At 39.2% G+C, this 16,136-nt stretch overlaps 1 protein-coding gene across 1 annotated transcript; it reads left to right on the top strand.

Annotated features, from left to right (window-relative positions):
- Window positions 1-1,145: 1,145 nt before the first annotated feature.
- Window positions 1,146-3,122, top strand: LOC129776226 (gamma-aminobutyric acid receptor-associated protein). The gene is made up of 3 exons (XM_055781746.1): window positions 1,146-1,343; window positions 2,362-2,559; window positions 2,622-3,122. Exons 1-3 carry the CDS (start codon window positions 1,254-1,256, stop codon window positions 2,688-2,690), a joined length of 357 nt encoding a protein of 118 aa, XP_055637721.1. The 5' UTR covers window positions 1,146-1,253; the 3' UTR covers window positions 2,691-3,122.
- The last annotated feature ends 13,014 nt before the right edge of the window (window positions 3,123-16,136 follow it).

Consider the following 16,136-nt stretch of genomic DNA (forward strand, 5'->3'; position numbering starts at 1 on the left):
TATCCATGTATCTGTCCACAAATAAATTACCAGTGATGCGTAGCAATCCGATTACATATCCAGGATCTGCCAATTTACTACAACATGACGCTCAAGTATATCATGATACATCTGATACGAATATACCAAATGCAGTACCAGCGGGAACTGAGAGAGGAACCGACAATACTGATGCAAGTGTGGTGCCATATTCTAATGTGTCCTTCTAGGTAGAAAATTTTGTAAGTATGCCTGCCAGCCTTGTCTGACTGTCACATGTTAATGCATTTGTTTAATTTTTCCAGTCAAATCTTGTATAACACGGAAAACCACTTGCGAATAATGGAACTGTTGCTCTATAAGCTGGACTGGAACAAAAAACTACCAGAATTTCTGTCTGCTCCTGCGGTACCACAACGGAAAATCTCCCGAAGTACGGCTGTGTTACAGCAGCAGTAGCAGTAACAACAAATACCCGGTTCATCCACTGTTTTACCAGCAGAATAGCCTGCTTCAAAAAGCCTGCGATAACATCCCCGGCATCTGTGATACAAGCGTCCTTGGTTGGGGTGTATAATAATGCCGGTAGCAATAGTAGTAATGGAATAGTGGCTGCCGAAAGTCGGGGGACAGCGTTGATACGAGCAGTTGATGATGCAAACATCAGCTGATCTGATGAATCAAATCGACCGGTTCCTTCCTCGAGTTCCAATTTTATTTATATAGAAATAATTATTTATAATTTTTATTGATTATAATAAATTAAAAAAAAAATATTTTAATTACAATTGAAAAGAAAATATTACGATTCTATACCCGATCAAAATACCATTGAACCGACGTTGGACTGACAAATGACATCGTGTTGAACAAATTTCATATATGTATAGGGTATATGTTAAACAAACGTTCAACCAACCGTTTATAGTGGGTTATACTGACCAGTTTGACATTTGATTACCGATGTTATTGTGTAATATGAACGAATAATTCGAATTGCAAAAATTTACTAATCATTGGTAATATTTACCAAAAAAAACGTTATATATACCATTTTTTTGGGTCAGTGTAGTGACGAATCGGCCTCACCTTAGGATATACTTCTAGGCGCCTTGCCCTTGTTATTTGCCTGTCTACCTGAATCAGAGTTCTATTCTATTGACTGAAAGGCTCGTAAAGACGCAGTAGATAATACGAGGCACAGTTCCATTGAAAAAGCGATTCAATTCGGTTCGGTGAAAAAGTTGTGTTTAAATACTTTCAAAACTACAAACATGAAATTCCAATATAAAGAAGAGCATCCATTCGAGAAGAGGAAGGCTGAAGGAGATAAAATTCGTCGCAAATATCCCGACCGTGTTCCTGTAAGTATAAACATTGCACATTATGGGCTCAGAGGTTTGATGTCGGGGTGAAAAATGGTGATTCACGGCAATTAGAAATCAAAATGTCGGACCGATTTTTTCTTGATCGATTAAATGGTGTTCGTATTACAGTCATTTTTGTTCTCTAGAGTATATCATTCAAATGCAAACAGAATAATTTCGGGAGTTGTATTGTTTCCAACAACACAGAAAAGTTTTCTTTGTTTTCTTGATCGTCTGATCGCCATGACAAATATATTTGAGACTGTACTAATCTGCACCTTGGCAATTTGCAAATCGTCAGAAAGAACAAATATAGAACAAGCTCAAATTGTAAATATGTTCTCAGGTATACCTAAACAAAACTTCAAAATGAAAGACAAGACCGTTATTTCGCTGGCGTGATTTCAGGTAAAAAAGGATCTTTACGCAGTAATTTTTGCTTCAAAATTGTTTTGCGTTTCATTGTAGTGATGTGCGAGTACTAAATTTTATATGGGCACATTTCCAACACGATACTTTCAAGGTTACCCATAGAATATCTTTAATGTATGCGTTACCACTCAGAGGTTCTATGCATAAACAACGTTTGTTTTTCTTCATCCAAATGCAAAAAAAAACACTTTGTTAAGAGTGTAGGAGTGTGTGATACGTTTTCGATCTGTTTTTGTGTCAAAATACGAAGAGGCATGAATATTTACGCGTCTGTAAAAAAAATGATGCTAAGTTGGTTTATATTTTTCATTTTTCCTCAAATGTAAGCACATGAAAACAAAAACAGAAAACAGTAGAAGGGATTGTTTTTTTCATTTTGTCTTTTTGTATATTCGCAAAGTTTTTCACCCCGCAGAGATTATGAGCCAGGTATAATTCGGAAGATATACCGTGGTAGCCAATTATGGTTTCTAACTGAACTCCATTCTCAATTGAACATTTAAATTTGCTTCCCAGTAACATGTTGAATAAGTTCAATAACTACTCCAACTAATTTGATATAATATATATTAAAATTCTACAGGTTATCGTGGAGAAGGCACCCAAAGCACGTATAGGAGATTTGGATAAGAAAAAGTATCTAGTACCATCTGATCTGACCGTCGGTCAATTTTATTTTCTCATTCGTAAACGGATCCACCTCAGGCCCGAAGATGCTTTGTTTTTCTTCGTTAACAATGTAATTCCTCCAACATCTGCCACTATGGGATCACTTTACCAGGTAAGGTCACATGCTATCAAATACCTCATATTTCTGTTGCTAATTCTTCCTCTCTTCAATAGGAACATCATGAAGAAGATTATTTTCTTTACATTGCTTATTCAGATGAGAATGTGTATGGCAAAAACTAATAACTGGTAGATTACTAATCGACTGCTGAAATGGTATATTTGTCAATATTATTCGCCATTATTATTAGTGTAACATACCTTTAAACATAATTTGCCTTTTTATTGAGAAAAAAAAAGTTTTTGGATAACTACACTTTGTCTCACATTTCTAAACGTCGTTTAGTTTAGCTTATTGACTGCTGTATATGATAGTGATATGCATCTCGAGCAGGAACAAACTACACATGATTACATTCAGTTTGTTCGCAGAGAACAATACAGTTTAACAATACATGCAATGTAATAGTGAGAAAGATGCAGTTTAAAAATAGAAAGAAGTAAAGATATAAAAAAATCGTGTATGAGAAAAAATGTGTTGAATTCAAATTCATGTTTATGTGAGTTGTATTCGTTTTATACACACTAAATAAAATGTACAAGAGTATATAGGTAGAGATCGAGTTTCACTTATTCCGAAATTCTAATGTACCAAACAACTGGTTAAGAAGGACCACAAGCTTAGTTATCATAATGATGATCATATTGATGGCATGTAAGTTTTTCCATACTGTTTATCACCTTCAATGCCAAGTACAAGCTTGTTATTGGAATAAAAGACTGAGAACGTTTTGCTCTAGAACTCAATATCACGTTTTACTTAGGAATAAACCTGTTTTCTTATGTTCTTGTTAGCCGTTTCGCCTTACCGGCTTTTGAATAATGAACTATATTAGAAGAATGAATCATTCTTCGATACGATTGATTTAAGCTTGCGATGTCATTGTTTTATTCTATTTCGTTCCATTCGCTCATTCATGTTTTTTTTCTCGCTCTAGATATTTCTCAGCGATCGACGAATGTGCGAAGAAACAGTTTTACGTGCTCCATAAACTATAAATATTTTGATGATCTAGTATTGAAACGATTATCAATCCTAGTGTCAACATTGATCGATTAAACTCCTTACGTGGTCAATATTTTTAACAATACTCGTGCCAATGCAGAGCGATTTCCACTACATATTTTCTTCAGAGCCTGACAACCCAATGTAAACCAATACAAATTGAGCGTAGGCAGCAGAAAGCTAGGGCTCACGCATGGTTCATTGTTTGGGAGTCAATTTTGGTGCATATATGTTCAGCAATTACAATGGCCTGTAGCCGATGATTCCGTTGAAAAGTTCTTAGATGTTTAGATATCCATCCGGAAGCTTATTTTGCGATTTGCGATTAAAATACTGCAGCAGGATCGCACGAATCACTTTATTTCAGTGTTGGAAAAAATCATCTTCGCTAAGATCAAATGCATAGATTTTCGGGCTAGGTTGCATCGAAAACCTATATATTCCAAACGAAAATTAAAATGACAGATCCAGGCAACCATTGAATCAAGACGGGTCTATGGCACTAGGTGAGGCCGTTTCGTCACTAAGTTGGTTAGCGGAGCGGTATATGAAAACAGTACGGAAGAAAGCAGAAGGGGAATTATTTCCTTGAAGCGTGAAAGAGACAGACTGATCAGGAGCGAGCTTCGGCACTAGCGTATTATGTTTTGTTTACAAACAAAACACAGTAGACTTCCAAGATGGCTGAAGAATGGTTTTAGCAAGTTGGCCCACCTTAGGATATACTTCTACGCGCCTTGCATTGAATATGAGCAAATGAACTTTTGTCCTTCAATATGTTTTGATGTTTATTTTTTCCACCCAGTGTCATTTTCATTTTGATTATAGGAAACGTCAGAACTGAATTTCATTTCAGCCAAATGAATATCAGCTGTTGTTAACTTCTAACCTGAGGCTGCTGTGTGCGGTTGGGTTTTGCAGTTGCCGGATGCCGTAATCGGAAATATCTTATGAAATTCCCGATGTCGCAAATGACTTGACGGTAGCTGAAACCACACGTTGTATCCATTCTACATATGCCGTTGCTACCGTCTCGCCAAATAAAATTTATTTTGAACTTAAGCTCACTGCCAGAACGAATATCGTTTCGGATGTGATGAATATCAATCTGTTGCTTTTGATATCCAAAGTATAAATAACAGCGAAGTTATGAACCCCAATCAATGTCGCATTCATTCATTATAGCAAATTTGCTCATGCAACAGGGATATGAACAAAATGAACTCGTTTGTTATTGTCATCAAAATAATGAGGGCAGTGTGTTTCAAGCTGAAAAAAAGTCATTTACACTGGAACAAAATCATATTCGTTTCTCGTGAATATTTGTTGATATTCTAAGACACTGCTTTATTTTCAATTTTAGGTTATGATGTATATGCTCATGATTTTCATGACGCTAGCACGACAGTGGAACTTCATACAAATCACTCGTCGAAAAGTGTCTCCTTTTTCACCGCTTGTTTACATCGACGAATATATTTTTTTCCACTATGTTTCGTAGGAGAGTGTATGCATACTCACAGATTTCTACTACGAGGTGTCCAATGAAGGATGAAAGGTGGGAATGTTTATGTTTATATTATATATGATTTATTGTACGATTTAATTGAATGCATAAAAGTTGTCAACAAAACTGGAGTTAAGCACATTTTTAAATTTGAACAAATATTGATAAGAGGTTCCCAGCAATTCTTGATGTTCATTGCGTGATTTGGTAACTGCATAAGCGGTTTGAAATGAAGGTTTAGTGTAATTATTTTATTTTGAGGATTATATTCACAAACATACAAGTATGATTAATATAAATTGCATGTATATGATGCGCCTAGCCAGCCCATACATACAAACGTGGAGGCGATATACATACATCCTAGAAAAATGAAATCGTATAATTATCGTTTAAATTACATCATATACCCCATATACATGTATATGGCCTCCAATTTCATATGAATATGCCAGTTATACATATCATACAAGTAAAGTGTCTTGGATGTATGTATATCGCCTTCAATTTTTTACGTAGGACTACATCTTACATTATCGGATACAACCATTTCTATATAAATTTTGCGATATTTCCACTGAAGCACAATAAACAATCAGAAATGACGTATCCGATTGCAACTCTTTCGTATCATATGTAAGAGCTTTAAATGCCCTAGAATCATATTTCAGATAGCCGTACGAGATAGCTGCGGCTTGATAATCCAAACAACCAGAGTTCAAATCCCATCGGAGCAATTTTATAACCGTCGCCACCACTCATATCAAACATTTATATCCCTAAAAGTCAATTGATTAATTATTATTTCTACAAACATAAATGTTTATAAAGGTTCTATATACATACAAAAATGGTGATTCCCCGGGCCGAACATTTTACTCCAATATTTTCCGCCATTTTTTTATGGCAGTGATGAATCGTATATTCGTATAACAACAGACTTATTATGTTATTAGGTATTGCCTAATAACCTTGCATGTACAGTAAGTTACCTTTAATTCGACATTTAGTTAATTGGACAAACCTGTAATGCGACACAAATAATTGGACATTTTCATCTCTAATTGGATATTTTGTAAACATCGAGTTTGGTACCCAAAGTATGGCCCCAGATTGAAAGTCGCCACCAGACGTCGACAATACGACCACTATAATCGTGAATGTCCAATTACAAACCAATCACCTCTAATGCGACACTGAGTAGTGCCTCGATATGTTGAGAATTAGAGGTAACATACTGTATATGCTATTTGGGCGCATCATATACCACCCAAAATATCAGATATTCGATGATCTATATACGATAGTTATACGATTTAATGTTTGCTGGGTTGGCATACTTGGCAGCTTGGTTTGTCAAGTTCATAATCTCATGTTTACAGTTTTGAGTTAAGTGCAATTGAATGACGAAGTTGAACTAATTTTTTTTGTCATTATGCTTATCAGAACGCAAAAGACCGGCAAACAGATAATCTTTCGTTCTTAAAAGTTAAAAATAAAAAAAGCAACTTTAACTTTCACTTTTCTTGAAATCGGAAATATTCGGACTTTTAAACGTGATATTCCAAACACACATGTATTTCCAAAAATCTATAATAATTATTATAATTATCAAGAACGTTTTCCGCTATTCGTTTTTTTTTTGGTTGTCTATAGTAAATCGTATATACGCATGACAATAGTCGTACTAGATACATGTATAAGTCGTATATTCATCCATCCAATCATCGTGAATACTGTTGCAAGTGGAAAATAAATGTGTGTTCGTTGCTTATGATGCGAACATAAATAACAATATAATACAGTAATTTAAATTTAATATGACATTCCGAGGCACCATTCAGTGTCGCTGAGGAGACGCCCCCGAACTCGATGTTTACAAAAATGTCAAATTAAACGTGTCACATTACAGGTCTGTCCAATAATCTAAACGTCGCATTAAATGTAACTTACTGTATATATAAACAATATTTATTCCCAGCTGTTTTGAGGTATCTCGCACAAATTGACAATATCATTCAGTTGTCAGTGCAAGTCGGTGCAATTTTTAGAGTGTAAAAAAAGTTTACTGTTTACATAAAAGCAACCTCGAATCGGTCCCACTGTTTTGCTTGAAGTTAAGGCTGATTTAGACGATGCCAGTCAGCGCTCTAGTTGAGGTATCCAGTGAACAGAGAACAGACACTCTGTCCAAATTACTTGTACCAGTATCGAACAAGTAATTGGCCTCTAACTTGAACAGAGTGTCTGTTCTCTATTCACTGGATACTTCAACTAGAGCGCTGACTGGCATCGTCTAAATCAGCCTTTACTATCCTCTGACGCTAGCTACAAAAAGATGGCCACTTAGCAACCCCTCGATTTTTTTAGCGACACCCAAGGAAAGTGAAGTGGAAGGTAAAACGTAATGTCAGAATTACCGTTCGGACGTATCCCGTAAGTTTGAACTTATTTACATAGATGGTATCCAAACAGGGGAGCGTCAAAGAATAGCTGATTTTCAGTTGATTTGATGTCTACTCGTACAGCTCAGACATCGAGGAACGTGGTATTAGCAATGTACTACTCGCCATGAGTTGAGGTGTAAGAATGATTTTATTAACTCTCTCAGACATATTCTACCATGCATGCGGCGATGCCTACGTGACACTTTCTGCCGCGGTCAGCATAAACCGCAATCGCCTGTTCTCGGAACTTTGGACTCTTGCTAATTCTGCTGATCGCGCGCCTTGAATGTATCGTTAAGGCGGGCATCCACCACACGCCCTTTCTTATAAAATTTAAAAATTATGCTATAGTTTAATTTTTAAATCAAGTTTAAAGTTGTTATAATCTTCTTCTTATTTATAGTAGTATTATAAGCAATATAATAATTTGACTTGATGATAAATTGTTATTAATTGATATTGTAATTGATTACATTGATATTGAACTGTTAACGCTAAAAATTAATATTGTATAAATATATTTAATTGAAGATCATTTAATGTTTCAAATAGAGTGTTACAATGAATTATTATGGTGAATTACAATTATGGCATATTATAATTATTATTATATAGAGTTATGGCACTTCTCAGCATTGAGCTGGAATATTCACCTACCCCCGGGCTTTTTAAATGCCAAAGGGGGATTAGGCTCTGTGGTATCTTTTTTTCTTCTTTTTTTCTCTTTATAATAGTGTCTGCACAATCATCGTGTTCTAATTATGGTGATTCAGGAACCGTCGCACAATGTTACACGTTCCAAGAATCACCGCTTTCTGCATAACCGCAAGCTGCTCGGTTACTTGCAGCTCCTCCAATGACTGCGTGAGAGAGTGTGGAACTAAACCAGTAGCAGAGATCACTACTGGTATAATACGGATGCCTTTCAAATGCCACATTTGTTTTAGTTCTTCTGCCAAGTCGTGATACTTGGTTATCTTGGCAGCAAACGTAGATTGTAGATTGTGGTCTAACGGTACTGCAATGTCTATTATCAGCACTTCTTTCTTATTTTTATCGTAGACCACAATATCAGGGCGATTAGCTGGTATTCGGACATCCGTAATAATCTCGCGATCCCAGTACAACTTGTAGCAGCTATTTTCCAAAACCGGATCCGGAATATACTTGTAGTAGGGTACCAACTGATTTACCAAGTTGCGTTTTGATGCTAGCTGTTGATGAACAATCTTGGCAACCGAGTTGTGACGATTGAGATAAGCTGATTCGGCTAGCGCTCCACAGCCGGCTATGACGTGTTCTATCGTCTCTCCTACTTTATTGCACTTTCTGCAACAGTCAACAACGTTTTCGTGCAAGATGTACTTCCGGTAGTTTTTGGTCGCTATTATCCGGTCCTGGATGGCTACCATAAACCCTTCTGTTTCAGAAAAGAGTTCACCTCGCACCAGCCACGTGTTCGATAATACTTTGTCGATATGCGCTTGCTCTAAACGATGGGGGTGTGTCCCATGAAGTTCCTTTTGCTTCCATGATGTTGTTTTTTCTTCTATGGTCTGCAAATTGCAGCTAAGTTCGTACTGCTCCTGCGCCAGATGCAGGGCACTGAATCCACGGTCCGCTTCACAGACAGCGCGATAGATATCGTGACGGGTCTGACTTTCCACGAAGTAACTCCGCAACTGCTGGATCTGGGAACTGCAAAGCGCTCTAATGTCAGTGACACCTCTTCCTCCTTCAACACGTGGCAAGGTGAATCTTTCTATGGACGACTTTGGATGGTGCATACGGTGCTTTGTGAACGTCACTCTCATTGCTCTTTCTATTGTTTCTAAATCGGTTTTCGTCCACTTCAGCACCCCGAAACTGTACGTGAGTAAAGGAACGGCAAACGTATTTTTTTTTCCAAAATATATTTTTTATTAAGGCACATGTGGCGTTAGCCTGACGGGGCCGGGAGTCCAATATTTTGACAATTTTTGTCTTACAACTATGTTAGTAATATGTAACCGATTACTCGCGGTTGGCTCGAGGTTAGTGTTACAAGTGTTCTCATAATTGGTATGTTGCAGTCTTCGATGCAGTCTTCGATGCTCTATACGTGTGCCCGACACGGGCTACTTCCTATTGGGATGCAGCTGACCATTAATCAGCAACGCTCCCTAGTCTGTACCCCATATCTAGCGTGGTGCGTCTTTCTCGACTCGAGGAATCCAGGATAGAATGGTCACTAGCCGGCGCAATCATCAGTTCGTGTAGAGTTGTCATGAGCGGTACAACCTTTGGCTCTTGTTGAATGATCAGTGGACTGCACAACCTTCGGCCCGTGCATCTGTAAAGAGTGTGTGTATGTATTGCCGCGACTATGTAAAAGTTTATCGATCGGATAGGAGGGATATGAAACGGGGACACAACGAAGGAAACATCATTAAACGTTGACATCGGCGTTTCTGAGGAACAGGTATAGATGAAGCAGAAGATCAGGATCCCGGCTACCTAAGATATCCCGGACGGGGATATCCGATTTTCTGCCTTGTGCTCTCAGTGCTCTAGAGAGCTGAGAGCGAGCAGCATGGAACCGGATACACGACCAGACAACATGCTCGATGTCGTGGTAGCCATCGCCACAATCACAAAGATTGTTTGCTGCGAGCCCAATGCGATAGAGATGCGCGTTTAGGTTGTAGTGATTGGACATAAGCCGAGATATCACGCGAATGAAATCACGACCTACATTCAATCCCTTGAACCATGCACTCGTCGAGACCTTAGGGATAATCGTGTGTAACCAACGACCGAACTCATCTTCACTCCACATGCGCTGCCAACTAACGAGTGTGTCCTGACGAGGAATGTGAAAAAATTCATTATAGGCAATTTGCCTTTCAAAAAGTGTGCCTTCTGAAGCGCCCACCTTAGCTAGCGAGTCCGCTTTCTCATTCCCCGGAATCGAGCAATGAGAGGGAACCCATGCTAAGGTAATCTTGAATAATTTTTCGACCAAAACACTCAATAGATGTCTTATTCTTGTTAGGAAATAAGATGAGCGTTTATCAACCTTCATTGAGCGGATTGCCTCTATTGAGCTGAGACTGTCTGAATGGTCGATGGGCAGTGTTTCAATGATCCCTAGAGCATAGTATATCGCACCCATTTCTGCGACATACACGGAACAAGGATCTTTGAGTTTGAAAGAGGCACTGGAATTTTCATTGAAGATGCCGAAGCCAGTGGACCCGTTTATGTATGAACCGTCAGTAAAGAACATTTTATCAGATCCAACTTTCCCATATTTTTCCGAAAATATCGACGGAATAACATTGGAGCGTAGGTGATCTGGTATTCCATGGATTTTTTGTCGCATGGACAGATCAAAAATGACAGAGGAATTGCAAAAGTATGGGAAGCAAACTTGGTTGGAGATGCCTGGTGAAGGGTGCACGTCGTGGGTAAGGTACTCATGGTATAAAGACATAAAACTTGACTGAGGAGTCAGTTGGAGTAGATTTTCGAAGTTATCAATCACCAATGGATTCATGATACGGTCCTGGGCAAACGTATTGACGGCTTTGATTTTTTTGCCGCCGCAGAGGTTTGTTTTCAAAACCTGGTTGATTCTGATCACGAATTGTTCTTGGAGTTCCTTCTTGATTTTTGTGTGACAAATCCCTTTCAATTGCAGAAATCCCAGGTACTTATAGGATTCGCCTTCCACCAAATCTTGAATCACTTCACTCTCGTTAATGCGGAATCCTTCAGTCTCCACCAATCGTCCACGGTGGAGCTGTACTGCCTTACACTTTTTGATTCCGAGTTCCATCCGCACATCGGAACTAAAGTCGCTAACACACTGTAGAAGACTATGTAGCGCTTCTGTTGATTCCGCAAACAGTTTCAAGTCGTCCATATAGAAGGTATGGTTTATTGTCGTTGTTCTGTTGATATGGTAGCCATGGCTGCTTCGGTTGAGTGCTCTGCTCAAGGGGTTCATCGCAAGGCAAAACCACAAAGGACTGAATGTGTCACCTTGGAATATTCCCCTGCGAATATTGAGAGTTCTGGATCTCAACATAGTTGTTCCGTCGGTGATACTAAGCGAGGTGCTCCAGTTTACCATTGCGTGTTCCATAAACCTGATGACGCCATCATGTATCTTGTACATTTTTAGTACCTTTATCAGGTACGTATGCGGTACTGAGTCGTATGCTTTTTTATAGTCAATGTACGTCATACTCAGGTTCCTTCTGTTTCGGCTTGCTTGTCCGACGATGACTGCATCGATAACGACTTGATCTTTGCAGCCCCCCGTGTTCTGTTTACAGCCTTTCTGTTCTTCTGTTAATATTTCGTTAACTTCGCAATGGTTTTGTATCTTTTTATTAATCACCGACGTAAGTAGCTTGTACAGGCTCGTTAGACATGTTATTGGCCTGTACTTCGCCGCATTCGCTGTGTCTTGATCCTTTGGCATCAGATGAGTAATTCCCCGGGTCACGAACTCCGGTGTTGTTTGGGGATTTTCTAATACCTTATTGAAGCACTCTGCCATTTGCCCATGAGTTGAAGAAAACTTTTTGTACCAGAAATTGTGCACGAAATCTGGTCCTGGCGCAGCCCAATTCCTGGAATATCGAATGACTTCGTTGATATCATGGGCGGTTACCATAACGGCAGGCATTGCTTCAAGTCCGTTTCCATATTCCTCTTCTTCTGCCAGCCACATCCTGTTACTTCGGTGTTGAATAGGGTTCTCCCATAAGCCTGACCAAAACTGGGTAACTTCGTCAATCTCAGGAAGACCACCATCGTAATTATTGCGTTTCTTTTTGATGCGGCTGTAGAACTCCCTTTCGTTCATACTGAACATACGATTATCCGCATGCCTTTTCGTACATTCCGTATAACGTCTTAACCTTTTTGATAGAGCACTCAACCGTTGTACATGGGTGTCGAGGATCTCAATGATGCGGTTTTCATTAAGATCAGAGAGCTCTGCCGGCTCCACAATTTCAGCAACTCCACGAATCAGCTTTCGCGATCGACTTCCCCTCTTGTACTGCGTTAGTCGACCGATTTTTACTCGGAGCGTTTGGATACGACCTTCCAGGCGTCTCATCCAAGCAGGTTTCGTTTTTTTGGAGAGTACGCGGTTCTGTCTATCGTCTTGGTGAAAGGTGCGCATTCCTAACGTCCGTACAACAGCTACAGTTCCACAATAAACGATAAATTGCAGCTCCTCTAGATTCTCTACCACTTCCAGGTACACAGGTAGTACTTCCTGGTCGAGTACTTGGACGGCACTCGTTAGTCGGTGGGAATACTGCAACTTCGGAATCTTGTGTCGGGTTAAGGGGTCCGTTCCGTAAAACTGGGTCACTGCTGCATCCATGTGGAAAGCCAATTCGTTCTTTAATTGACCTCGTTGTTGATCCTCTGCCGGCTCTTGTCCTCTAGGCTCATCCACTGGATCCGGTGGTGGTGCAATAGATTCGCGCCTTTCACTAGCGAACGATGCACTCAGCCTAGCAGAGCTCCTTCTCGACATATCGCTCGATCTTCCACTCTCTCTACGCAGTTCTCGTTGCACTTCCAACTTGATGGCCTCTATTTCAGCCGGGGACAGCATGTTGTGTGACAAAATCGCTCGTCTCCGTGTGTAGAGCTTATTCCGATCTAGTTGGCCGGCAAATCGTGGGAACTGTTCGTTGAACATTTCCAGCATTCTTGGTCTGCCGGACATGTCCGTCTCCAATCTTGTGCAGACATAATAGCAACGAATCACGAATTCATTCATCTCTCTCGTCCACATGATTCGTTGCCGTTGGCGGCCTGTCAATGTGAGCGACTGACGTCGTCCAATCGCAGCATCATTTGCAGGTGCAGCATTGCCATTGTGATTTCTTGTGCTGCGGGTTCTGTTTAGCGTTCGGTTTACGGGCTGAGCCCGATGACTAGGGGTCCGCTCTTGCACCAATTCCTCTAGCCGCTGGCCGCTCGCATGTACGCCCGTTCCAGGACCAGCTCCAGTCCGGGGGCCCTCCTCAGGCGATCGCATTACTATAATTCTCCGATTTCTCAATTGCATTATTGGTAGTTTTCTTTTTCCCGGGAAAACACGGGTTGGCACAGGTTGCTTCTTAGAGTCCTCAACCTGCCTGAAGGACGGTATCTCAGCCGTTCCTAACCTGGAATACAGACGCTGTTGTGGGCCGCTCCTAACATGGAGAACAGACGCTACACTAGTCCCCCTTCCCTGTTTGCATACGACCCAAGGTCCCACCGGGGTTGGTTACCCGATCTTTCCAAGGGTTGCTCGCATCTCAGCTAGTACCTCGTGAAGGTAGGGATCGGAGTTCCTGGGCAGAGGCTGAAGGTCGCAATGGGAACTACGAGACACGTGCACCAGGCTTAACTAACCTTATTATTATTATTATTATTATTATTGTTATTGTTGTCATTTTCTAAACATCCACCACACGTCCTATGTATGGTTTGACTCTACATTTATGCACTAAATCTTGTTTTCCTTGAATTAAAATTTTTATGTTTGGATCTAAATCTTCCAATACTTGAAATGGACCAGAATATTTCTCATCCAATTTCCTTGTTGTTTCATTTTTTAGTAGGATTAAATCTCCTTGTTTATAATTCCTTATTTTCGCGTTTCTATTTATGTGTTCTGTCCTGACGGTTTTTTCTCGTATTAATCTTTCCTTTACTTCGTTGTGACATATTTGTAGTCGTAGTTTCATGCGTTTACTATAATCGTCAAAGTTATAAATAGGTTCAGATTTGTTGTCTGTAAGGTTTGATGGCATTCTAGACTGTTGGCCATACACGAGATAGAAAGGTGTAAATTGTGTAGTAGAATGAACCGTATTATTATAGGCAAATTCATAATATGGTACCCAGTCTATCCATGAAAATAACTTGTTATCACACTGGATTCTTAAGAAATTTCCAAGTGCTTTGTGTGAGTTTTCTAATGCTCCTATTGATTCATGGTGGTATGCTGTGCTATTTAGTTTTTCAATATTCAGGAGTTTTGCAACTGATGTGAACAGTTCCGACATAAACTCTGTTCCTCTATCAGTCGCAATCCTCTCTGGCACGCCATATTTTAATACGACGCTTTTTACGAAAGCTGAGGCTACTGTTTCAGTTGCTTTGTCCTTTATTGGAGTTGCGGTAATGAATTTTGTCAACTCGCACTGCGTTGTCAAGATATACTCATAACCTTCTGAAGGAATCAACGGTCCAACAAGGTCTAAATAAATCTTTTCAAACGCTGCGCCAGCTGTTGTAGTAATTGTCATAGTAGTTTTCTCTTTGTTGATTGACTTATATTTTTGACATTTTACACAAGATTTAACAAATCTCGCTACATCTTGGTTCATGCCTTTCCAGTAGTATTTTTGTCTGATCGTGTTTATTGTTCTTTTGATGCCTGCATGTCCTGCAGTTGGCAACAAATGATAGTCATTAAGGATCAACTTTTTAGTTAATTCGTCCGTTATAATTTTCACCTTGTTTGAGATTTTAATTATATTTGGTATCCCTTTGATTAAATCATGATTTATTATTTTTTCATAGAATTTGTGCGCACATTCATTGTTGATTTTTATGTATAATTCGTCGACGTTATTAATTTTGCATATTGCTCCAAGTTTATCCATTGTTCGTCGTAACGATACCAAGGATTCTGTTGGTTTAATAATTATTTCTTCTTTCTCAGGGATCCACGTTATGTTCTCTTGAAAATCATTATTTTGTATTTTAATTTGAGCTTTCTTTCCATGTGAAGTATCATGGCCATTGATCACATCACCTGTGGAAGATTCCGATTTTTCTTTTCTAGCTTGCATTCGGGTTGTTATGAATGCATCTTGGCTTAATTTTGTATTCATGTCTTTCAATTCAGCTGTTGAAATACGTGATAGCGCGTCCGCTACTACGTTCTCACAACCTTTTTTGTAATAGACATTGAAATTGTATTCTTCAAGAGCTAGACGAAACTTCGTCAGCCTGCTTGAAGGGTCAGTTAATGTAAAAAGGTACACTAAAGGCCTGTGGTCTGTGTACAATTCAAATTTTCGCCCATATAAATAGGTACGGAAATGTCGGACTGCCCAAACCACAGCCAAAAGTTCCTTCTCTATAGTTGAATAATTTTTTTCTGCGCTATTTAGCGTCTTGCTTGCAAAGGCTATTGATTTGTCATTATTGTTACTGAGTACTGCACCTATACCATAACCTGAAGCGTCAGTATGTAGTTTAAAAATATTTCGTTCGCTAAAATCTGGATAATCTAACACCGGTGGGTTTATAAATTGTTCCTTTAATTTTTGGAATGCTGTTTCACATTCCGAAGTCCAATTGAATGGAATGTTTTTTCTCGTAAGGAAGTTTAATGGAATACACGTTTCAACAAAGTTTCGAATGTGTTTCCTGTAATAGTTGGCGAATGCTACGAAGCGTTTAACTTCGTCAGCATTTGAAGGGCTTTTCCAAGTTTTTATAGTTTCAATTTTTGAAGGGTCAGGAAGGACACCTTCTTTTGAAATAAAATGTCCTAGATAAAGCAGTTCTTGCTTCAAAAAATTACACTT

The sequence above is a fragment of the Toxorhynchites rutilus genome, chromosome 3 (genome assembly GCF_029784135.1).
Source record: "Toxorhynchites rutilus septentrionalis strain SRP chromosome 3, ASM2978413v1, whole genome shotgun sequence".
In the NCBI taxonomy this organism is placed as follows: Eukaryota; Metazoa; Arthropoda; class Insecta; order Diptera; family Culicidae; genus Toxorhynchites; species Toxorhynchites rutilus.